Raw genomic sequence first — 11,187 nt, forward strand, 5'->3', positions numbered from 1 at the left:
TGGAAGAACATTGGACTGGAAAAAAAACACTGGAGTAGTTTAAAACAAGTAATCTGTAGATTTTGAAAGATACTTGAAAATTTCTGAAATTACTTCAAATGAATACTTTTAATTGAATATTATTTTTTTTAATAAAGTGTAAATGCTCTGATAATCATATTCAGTTGAAGCCTTCCAACTTTAAATTAAATACTGGGTCAGGTCATTATCTGACACCAGGAACTGGTGTCTCCGACATTCCCATCTCTTTTGTTACCTAAAATGGTGGTGTCAAAGACAGTGCCTCTGATCTCATCTGGCTATATTAAATTAAAGAAAATCAAATAATCTAATATAAGCATTCCCTTAGTGTGCAGCGATCTTAAACCCTGTCATCCTGTTTAGTTTGTTTTGACACATCCAGCATCCTGCTGGTAGTGGTGAGCTGACCTTGCGAGTTGACTTCTTTGGGTGCTTTGGAAAGTCATTGCCTGCCTCAAGGCTCGAGGTGGATTTGGTTTCCCTCTGCTGCGGCGGTGTCCCTCTTTCTTTCTCTTTCACCCCTTCCGAATTGCCCATGGCCCTTTAGTGTGCCACTGTGAGCTCCAGGGTGTGTTTGAGGGTACCACGGTCTGAGTGCCACTGAATTTCTCTGACACCATCAGGAAGGACTTAAAATCATGTGAGAAGTCTAGCTCTTCATTAGAAAAAGCAGAGATGCTTTGAAGAAAATTCAAAGCTTCAGAATCGTTACTGTTGCTGCTTTACCAGTCTGTTTCCTCTTCAGTCTCCTTTTTACCCCATACCAATCTCCACTTCATGATGATCACACTCTTCTACTTTGTTGACCTGCCTCTGTGCTACCTGAAACAACTAGAGTCCAGATCACAGAACCATCTGTGGGAATGTCGCAGAATGTCCTGTTTCTGCCCACCTGAAGCACCATCTGTCAGGTCCCAGGTCCGGTCAGAGATCCTGGTTTGCCTAGGGAGAGATCATCTTCTCCATCCATCTGACTCAAGCTGGGTCAGTTTGGAAGAAAGCTGACTCTTCCAGGGACCAGTGAGAATTAGTGGAGAGGAGGCCTGGGAAGTCATGGTGGTCAGCTGAAATGGAGGGGTCCTGCTTCACAGATGGCTGCTCCATTGTACATGCAACAGATCATAGAATCACAGAATGGTTTGAGTTGGAAGGGACCTTAAAGATCATCTCGTTCCAACCCCCTGCCATGGGCAGGGACACCTCCCATTAGACCAGGTTGCTCAAAGCCCCATCCAGCCTGGCCTTGAACACCTCCAGGGATGGGGCAGCCACAGCTTCTCTGGGCGACCTGTTGAATAGTTCACTAAAATGGAAACTTCTTTGTGCCTGTCTGTCGCAGCCTTACCCTGAACCGGCAGAGGTCTGCCAAAGACATAGATTAATTACAGAGGAATTGAGGGAGCATGGTTAGAAAAGAGTAGCAGACATACAAAAAAAGTCAACAGGCTCCTAAAATGAGAATTGTAGGGACTGTGGAGATAAAGAGGTAAAGAAAAGAAACAACTGTTTGACCTTTGTGTCAGCAGTGGGGGCTGGAAGTGCAAACTTCAAGTCTGGGGATAAGGTTTAGTGTACCTGGTCCAAACTTCCCCAAGCTTCTGATATTCAGGATTATGGCATCTTGGTACTATGTTTAGGATCCTTTTTGTTTATATGGTGTCTGAATGTACCAATGTCCTGTAATTACAATCAGTATTTTTTTCCTATTGTGAAGTATTTTAAAGTTCCTTTAGTTACTATATGTGTCTTCTTTCTCCAGACACACTCCAGCCTTTTCTTTTTGGTCATTTTTACACACATGCATACATACATAGGAAAAAAGTGTTCATCTAAGTCTGAACAAGTGTAGATAGCATTTGATATGAGACTTAAAAGTGAGTAAATGCAATGCAACTCCATGCTTTGAAAGTACTCATCTAGCTTTTATGGACTTTAATGTCGTTATATATTTGTATTGAAAATGTGAGTCAGGATTTTTTCTGGGATCTGCTTCACAGTTCAGCACTTGCTGTTTGATCTTCCTCAGGTTACTTACTCTTTCTGTGCCATAATTTACCTACATCATCATCATAATTGTAATTATAATAATCACCTACTTCATAAAACATTATGGGGCTCATTTACAAGTGATATTCATAAGCTGCTCTGAGAAACTCGGTAGAAAGATCCCATAAAAGGTATAAAGTATAATTACAATTATTATTTATTTTAAATTTATGTAGCTTACAAACGACGCTGATTCAGAGTGGTGCAGTAGGGCAGCAATCTCTGAGTGTGCTCTTGCTACAACCTGAGGTCCGCGCTTGTGAAGCGTGATGGTCCAGGTGGTAGTTTTCCCCCTCGTCTCAGAAGCGGTAGGAGACGCTAGCTCCTAAGCAAGGTACAGCGATCACTGTGATATATTGTGCAAAGTAAGGAGCGGCAAGTCTCACCGAGCTGGGAAACAGTACCTGGAGCTGCTGCCTTTCGCAGAAGACTGCAGCTCCTAGGTCCTTCTGCTGGCCAGACCCATCCAAACCTGCCCTATGCGGGCTTCAGCACCCACTCTGTGTTATAGAGAACCGGGAGCCTAGGGGAAAGTATTTTGACTCAAGTTACAAGGAAAAGCGTGTGTGCCTTTCAGAGTTAGCCAGAGATTCAGCCCAGAGAGCAGCCACTGCTGAGGCCAGACTCTACCTTTATTGTGGCAGGGGTTTCCAGCAGAGCCCCCTGTGTGTATATTGAATTGCATCCGTTTAAAGATAAATCCATGAGTGGACAGAGTGAAATCTCCTTGGAGACTTATTTAATGATTTGCATTTTTATCGTAACTCAGCTTGTTCTCTAAAGCATTCATTTTTTTTATAGTGATGTGGTGCATGTACATAAGAAAATACTAACCTTAATGCTGTATATTCCTACAGATGAGGATGAGGATGATGATAATATTGAGATAGATACTAACGAGGAGGTTCCTGAATGCTCTGTTACTGGAGGTGGAGATGAGCTTACTAACCTAGAAAATGACCTTGATTCAACGGGTAATTTAAATAATGGCTATTTTGTGTATTTTGCATGACTAACACTCCATCATCATATAAGTACTGATGTGCTCTTTCTCTCTGTCATAGCTTTATTCCTTTGTGCCTTTTCAGGTCCTTTAAACCCTAATGCTTATTCTTTTTAAATATTTTGCATTCACGTTTACTTGAAATTTAAAATCAGCAACAAAATCATTATTTCCAACAATGGCAAATTTAAATGTCTTTTGCTGTTTCCTGGGAAAGGGGACCCCAGGCCAGATTTATAAAGCAGAGCCACCTGAAATCACCCTACCTGGCTTGTCCCAGCAAAGCAAGGTAGGTGGGCCAGAGGAGTGGAAAATCACTGCCACTCTCTGCACTGACATCTGGTCCATGGGCTCAGTGAAGAGAAGCAAACATGTCTCTCTCTTTCCATGTAGGCTTGGTATCCCCTTGGTTCTTTCCTGGGGACCAGTTCTTGTGTTTAGACCTGGTTGCTCTAGTGGGGACGTGGAGTTATAAATATGAACAGAATCTTTGCTTTAGAAAGTTCAAGTAAGAAATTTTCTAATAACACATTTTAAAAGCATTTGTATTCTTGTAGAAATGCCTTTTTAATCTTAGCACATGCTGGTCAAGGAATAATAAATCATGGTAGTGGTATTTCCCCTTTCAAAAATAGTAATCAAACAAAACTGGAGTTGAGGTTCCTCTGCAGAAGATAAAGGTGTAAAGATCTTACAGGGGAGATGCTTAATTAAAAAGGCGCTAGATCTTCAAAGACTTTCAGGTAATTGCCCATCAGTGAGGGGCTCCTCTGCTCCCAGAAGGTTGCCAGAGGAGTTTGTTCTCTGTCCAGCTCTGCCTGTTCCGAGCAGCCCTGGGGATTGCTGAAGGCCTCTCTGTAGAATGGGTGCTTCTCTGCCGCAGCGTTCCTGCTCCCTGCAGGGTATCTCCAGCCTGGAGAAGTGTGGCCAGCACAGGACAACATTGGGGGAATGGCCATACAAGACAGAACTTCTTACAGCATCCTCTCACTTTGTTCTGCCCGTGCCAACTGGACCCACATTTGTAGCCCATAATACACTAAATCAAAAGAGCGTAGATTTAGACTAGATAAAAGGAAGAAATTCTTTACTGTGAAGGTGGTGAGACACTGGCCTACGTTGCCCAGAGAGGTGGTAGATGCCCACTGTCCCTGGAAACATTCAAGGTCAGGTTGGACAGGGCTCTGAGCAACCTGATCTAGTTGAAGATCTCCCTGCTCATGGCAGGGGGGTTGGATTAGATGACCTTTAAAGGTCCCTTCCAACCCAAACCATTGCATAATTGTATAATTCTATGACTTCATTTAGTGTTTGCTCTTTGTAACTTAAACCAACAATGATGTGTATATAGCACTTTCTTTCTAGTCTTTTTTGAATGCGAAAGATTTGAGTCATGTCCTTTATTTTTTTCATTTGAGGATTTCCAAACACATAAGAAAATTTATTTAGTGTTTCCAGCATCTGAATTAAGCTGATTTAGAGCAGAATCCTCTCAGATACATTTCCAATAATTACTGGTTCTTTTTAGGAGAAATAGAAAATCAGTAAATGAATATTCCTGTCACATAGCCCCAGTGACTTACCAACACTTATTTCTATGGGCCTTTTTTCTTGAGAGGTACGTTCTCTGGGATACAAACCCACTCCCCAGCACTTCATCTTCACCATGGGAAGATGTTCTGGAAAAAGCTTGGAACATCATTTTGCAGTTCTATCTGCACAGTAGCCTGAGGGACAAACGAGTCAGGAAGGGGATGGGCAGTAATACAGAAAGCATTCTAATGCTGTGATAGAAATCAGCGTACACAGATTTCGGTGGGATTCTGCCAATTCATACCAAGTTCTAACAAAGGCTGAATCTCCTGGGAGCACCTAAACGCAAAACTGTAAGGGACATTTCACATTTGGGAGCATTATGAGAATCTTAATTAATTTGTCCCCTACTGAATCTTAGTCCCTCCTATCTCTCTCAAGAAGAGAAAACTTTTTAAAATTATTTTTGCTGACAGTTGTTGGTTTTAAATATTGCATCTGTCTGTCTGTCGGTCCTGCTACCATACACTGCTGTGAATGTATCTGATAAAATGTGAACCTCTTATATCATAGTTATTACATGGTGTTTATGTATAAACCCAGGAGAATGTGCATGTACTTACATGTGAGCCTCAATTAAGGGCACCCTGACTGGGTGTGCCAGAGGAAAGGGAAACTATCCTTCGTCATAACCCGGCCCAGCCCGTTGCTGCTGGAGGCAGGCATCATTTGATTGCCAGCACGCCAAAAATATTTTGGCTAACATGAATTGGGGAGCGCTCCAAACCTTGGAAGGAGCTGTGTGGCAAAACAATCATGGCTCTGCTTCCCACACCAGCTAGAAGTGAAAAAATCAGGCTGTGCCTATAGAAAAACGTAGTGACCGCTATTTTCTCTGGTTTTAACCCACGGCCCAGATGTACGTGCATAATATCCGCAGGTGATGCTGCATTTGCTCCCTTCCAGGGGTGGTTTCTCGCATGGTGCTGCATGTAGAGTATGTCTGGGGGCTTCTGCCCCAGCGTTACTCTGCCTTCCTACCCAGGGTTAGCTCCACAGAGCTGCGCTGTGGTTTGTTATTAACACCTTTCTCCTCATCATCTATGTGTGTGTAGGTATCTGTGTGTGTAGGTGTGTTACAAGCTCATATAGTCAATGGTCACATACAGAATGAACATTATTGGGAGATAAAATTCTCAGCTCTTCTTTCTTTGGTCTCTGGTCCAAGTTGCTAAAACCAATGAAAAAAATTTAGGGGCTTCGGCAGACTTCAAATCTGTCCCTTTGATGCAATTACGAAGTGGCTCAAAGATATATTTTATGGCTTTTATGGCTTCAATGTGTTCTATAAATCATAGTAAAATATTACTAGAAAGCTGTCTTTTGATACCGAAATTTTAACATTGAGAAGCTGTGCCAAGGAGCCTTAGGATGAATTAGTAGTTCATAAACTTGAGGGGTTATCAGTACTTAGAATATGTGATAAATTGTTATATGTCATCTTAAAATAAATGGCTCTTTAAGTGTGTGTTTATGCCAAAGTATAGGTATGTACAGGTTGGGAGCAACTTAAAGTAAACATTGTCTACTTTCAGTGTTTTTTCATCTACTGTCTTCAAGCACACTTACTTGTTCAGCTGAGTGCTATATGTATTTTTTGAGAGAATTTAGGCATTATCTACGTGTGTTACACAAATCTATACCAATTTGAATCGCAAAAAAAAAATATTTTCCTTCTAGCTTTTACTTTTTAAGTTGGAAATGTTAGCAAAGTGAATGAAATGTACCTTTTAAATTGCTACATTGTTGTAGCGACTCTGCATTTAAATGCATCTCACTCTGTTGTGTGTGGTATTTGCATATTTAGCAGAACAAAACAGTAAGTTGGTGGATTTGAAGCTGAAGAAGCTCCTAGAAGCTCAGCCACAGGTGGCAAATTCACTCTCCAGTGCTGCTCAGAAAGCTGTAACTGATAGCTCAGAGCAAGACATTAAGGTAAGTTTTGATTAATGCTTTTGTCTCAGTACCTGTGTGTTCCGATTTCGGGTTTGTACTTTGTGAGGAGGAAAATGATTTCTTATCAAATCCTTCCCAGTAAGAAAGGCGGAAAATCTTTATGGGAGCGCAGTTGCAAAGCACTGGGTTATTCCTGTTGATTAATCAACACGTTTTCCTTTTTTTTTTTTTTCTTTCTTTTTTTATCTTGATCCTTAGTCACCAGCATAACGGTAAGAGATACAGGAAGCGATTCTCAGTTCTTATTGCTCAGGTTGTCATGTACATCAGAAATACAACAGGGGCTCCATCCTGCTGCTGGTGCAGTCAGCAGCAAGGCTCTCCCTGACTTTAAGGGGAGCAGGATTGGACTCGCGGTGATTTGCTTCCCTCCCAAGCCTGACCTTGTTTTTTCTCCATTAAAACGAAGCCGTGGTACACTTTAAAGGCATACATACTTGGACGCTTGACAACGAGTGCTTCTGAGAAAAATAGACATGAGTGTGCCATCGTTTTGCCTATTCTTAGTGTTCACCGCTTCAGCATAAAGCGCCCACCAATCAATTTCCCGTTTCATTTTCTTAATTAGACCCCTTGTGTTTTTACTATTCTATGTTTTTTTTTTAAAATAGTCCCTGTATGTCATTAATATCCCTATGGCTCTGGGGCACTTCCAGTTGGGTATAACTTTTCACCCACCTGCAGTCTGGGGGGAAAGCGCTGCTGACTGAAAGGATTTCCTTCCCCAGATACAGAGATGCTTTGAAGTCCCAAAACAATGACTTTCATTGCTTTTCCCTTACACTGTCGGTTCCTATAAATTGGTGATGAAAGTGTGTGGCAGCAGCAGAGGACTTTCGGTCTCTATCTTTGAACAAAAGGAAGCCTGGATCAAGTCTGATTTTTGCGTTCAATTTAGCTTTCTGCAGTGGATTTAATGCAAAATGAAGCTGGCCCAAGAATAATACAATGGATTGAAAAGGCTAACTGAATTAGTGGGCTTAGAGGAATACATTTGTAAAGTGGCAGAAGTCCCCAGTCATAAAAAGGTTTCTTAAAATGGGATTTACTGGCTAATCACACTGATATTTTAGCATGTTGCCAGGCCTAAAAAATTAGTCATGTTTGTTTATTTTGGTAAAGACGCCGGTTTAGGCTGTCAGATGATTACTGCGCTAATAACAGGAAGCCACCTTTTATTTAACCAGAATCATAACCACCCGATTAGCGCAGCTGAAAAGTCATCCAGAACATAGGAGCAATACTTTTTTAAGCTTAATTCGACAAATGGCACGTGGGCTGCCTCTTAGGGCAGTTTGGTATCACCTAACCTGACGAAAACGGTATTTCTCTTTATGAAAAGCTTCCATGAAGGAGTTGCTTTTTTTTTTAAGGTACTCCCACAAAAGGTGCAACTTAGCAGTTTATCTCTGCGTATGTCTTTCTAAGGAAGAGTTGGAAGGCGGCATTATAAGGAATATATGGTGTCCATCTGTTCTCATGGAGCTCTCGGCATTGAGGTGGATTTGTTTTTTAATAAAATGCAGTTTACACGTTTCTAAATGAGGCATTCTGTGTTTGTGGAAAAGGATAAACTGTTACCTTCCCTTGGGGATTGTGTATCCCCGGCCTCCTTGAGGCTAGAGAATAGGCCATTGGAGAACTCCCTCATTACCGATTGTCTCAATGCAGAGGAAGGGCAAAGTCTTGGTAGCTTTTGATAACCAGTTTCAGCATTCAGCAGGCTTAGCTATTAGTCATGCATCTTAGCCTTTCCCTATTTACTTTCAAAACACTTAATAAAAATAATAAAAGATTAGGTATAAAATGAAATATTTGTTTGGTACACAGCACCTCGGTATCTGCAGTTTCCACACACTGCGGTGGTTCAGTCTTCTGGGATATTTCGTGTTGATAGAACCATTTGAATTTGTTACCAGTATTAACATAGGAAGCCCTGGAAAAGATAATTGTAGTTTCCTTAGCTGTAAAGGGCTTACTTACAAATCTGGCTTTGGAAAGTTATAGCTGATGAAATGCAGTTCAGTGGGGTAGTATTATAATCCTACCTTTTAGCCTTCATCCAGCATTAGTGGTTTATCTCAATGGGCATAAAATTAGAAACTAGTTCTTCTTGTCATACAAGTCTGTGGGACTACAGAAAACGACAGATTTCTTTACCGGGCAGGGAGACGGGCTAAAGGCAACACGCTTTTCAACCGATACAGATCATGTTCAGGGGTAGAGACGCCGCTACTTGGCAGCAGCATGCGCAGCGCTTGGCAAATCCAAGTTGCAAAGGAGTGATTTTTTTCGGTTAAAATCGGAATTGCTGGCAAACGCTGCTCACAATTAATAGGGCTGGCTGTTAAGTAAGTAGAGAGTCCTGCAGGAGGGTGCCCACATAGCAAAAAGCCAGTCCTTGCCACCACACATTAAATAAACGGAAAAAAAAAAAAAAAAAAAAAAGGAAAAGTTAATCACTCTTCTCCTTTTTTTTCCGCAGCTGATACTTTCATCCTATATAAAGCACTGCCCGAGTTGTGAAATCCTCTTTGCAAAAGCTGCGTCCTGTCCCCTCGCCGAAACGTACCTTTCGAATTCGTGTCTCCCCCGTTCGTAAACAAAAGAAACTGTTGTGTGTCTGGGTTTTTTTTCCTAGCAGAATGGAACAGAGGAACATCGTGCTGAGCGATTACAAAAAGCGGCAGAACGGTTTAGAAATCCCGTTGTGTTCAGCAAGGACTCTACCGTCAGAAAAACTCAGCTCCAGTCTTTCAGTCAATACGTGGAGAGCAGACCAGGTAGGAGCAAATATAAAACCTGTTTTCCCATCTTATGATTTAATAATATTTAACAATAAATATATGAAAACCCGATAATGTAAGTCCACATTTCAATACATAAATATCAAGCTTTATAATAATTTTACATGTCTTTCCCCTTTTTTCAAGAGATGAAAAGGCAGAGATCAATACAGGAAGATACAAAGAGAGGAAATGAGGAGAAGGCTGCGATAACTGAGACTCAGAGGAAGCCATCAGAAGATGAAGTGCTTAATGTATATTAATTTTTTGTCTGGTTTCATGATTGCTGATAATTCCAAACTGTATGTGGAAATAGTGCCTTTATTTGTTAAAATGAGATGTTAGGTTTTTTTAGATGTCAATCTCCAGTGCATTCAAAGCAGAGTGAGAGGGGTGCACTGTTGAATTAGTCTGCAGTGTGGTGATAATTGTCAGATAAAAAAAATGAATTTTTCAGAGTTCCACAGCCCCAGCTTCCTTGAGACATTTCCATCAGGGCACTTCCCATAAAGAGATTCCAGTATTGATCTACCGGGAGGATTTTAATTATTACAATAGCAGATACCGCAGAGCTGCAGTTAGAGGGAAGAGTCACATGAGACCTGCTAGAATTTCTCAGCCAACCCATTTTGTTGGCTTGGGTTAATGGGTGTTCAACCTTTCCATTATCCAGATCAGCCGTGAATTACTAGCTGAATGATGTTTGCATTAATATAATATATATGGTAATTTCTTCACTTAATTAACGGGGAGGTTCAGCTCAGTAGGGGTATGGGCTGATCATGTGTAAAATTGATTTGTGAGGGAAATATTTGATAGACCGCAGGGAGAAAGCTGGTTTTGATGGACAGCTGCGGGACAGAAGCAGGGAGAACAAGTTTTAACCTGAATTTTTTTTGTCTGAAAACACAACCCAGCCTTTGATGGTGGTCGTTTGTTGCTCTCCACAGTTTATCTAAACACATTTGTCATTTTTTGCTGAAGCAATCTAGAGCTGAGTAGGGCTTTTGGTACCGCTGTCCTATCTACACCAAAACATCAAACTTTTTCCGAGCCGGAGTTATTTTTAGCCCAGTTGTACTTTTGCAGAGCTGAAAAGGTCTGGCACAGTAAGTTCACATTATATATGCAGATGATACACATGAACTCTTGGGATATTTTGGCCTGACGCAGCATTTCTTCTCATCTTCTAATAACAATTGTTAAGAATTATGCATGCTGACATTAGGGAAGTTTTCATACTATTTTCAGTTAATTAGAGTTGATGAAAGGCAGTATGTTGCACATCACCTCACCTCCCCAGACTGATTGTTTTTTCTTTAGGAGCCGCTCTCAGGGAGTTTTGGTGTTATTTTTCTGGCTATACGACACTTAGAAAAGGGGTTTCTATTAGACCTGATACTGTTGACTGTTGTGTAAGAAAAGGAGGACCAAATTAATGTGCTTAAATTCAGATACCCCAAATTTCAAAGTTCTGTGCTCGTTACTGGTCCTGGGAGCCCAGCCATGCCCTTAACCTTCATTTTGAACGTGGCTTTATTTGAAATAATGGGCTGATGTGATTATTATACCTGTTGCCTGTACGAGAAGCTGAATTGATGATTTCAAACACATCTACAGAAAAACAATTGAAAATGTTTGGTGAAAGTATTGGAGACCCTTACACAGCAACAAGTTAGCCTCTAGTAGAGAAATAAACCTCATAACAAAAACTCTGTATTTTTCTGTTCCCAAGGGATGGCAATTTTAGTTGCATCCTTTACAGAGCGCAGATGAAACAGG

General features: G+C 41.1%; 1 protein-coding gene across 8 annotated transcripts in view; it reads left to right on the forward strand.

The window, feature by feature from the left end:
- Positions 1-11,187, forward strand: part of EHBP1 (EH domain binding protein 1) — a 231,021-nt gene that overhangs the window by 181,615 nt on the left and 38,219 nt on the right. For 2 of the 8 annotated variants that reach the window (XM_054194439.1, XM_054194435.1), the window contains 4 exons: positions 2,925-3,041; positions 6,474-6,598; positions 9,264-9,402; positions 9,553-9,659. In XM_054194439.1, the coding sequence (XP_054050414.1) occupies positions 2,925-3,041; positions 6,474-6,598; positions 9,264-9,402; positions 9,553-9,659 (488 nt within the window). Of the gene's footprint in view, positions 1-2,924; positions 3,042-6,470; positions 6,599-9,260; positions 9,403-9,552; positions 9,660-11,187 lie in introns of all 8 variants that reach the window. The other 6 variants (XM_054194431.1, XM_054194432.1, XM_054194434.1 and 3 more) reach the window with 6 other exon arrangements.

The sequence above is a fragment of the Rissa tridactyla genome, chromosome 3 (genome assembly GCF_028500815.1).
Source record: "Rissa tridactyla isolate bRisTri1 chromosome 3, bRisTri1.patW.cur.20221130, whole genome shotgun sequence".
NCBI lineage: Eukaryota > Metazoa > Chordata > Aves > Charadriiformes > Laridae > Rissa > Rissa tridactyla.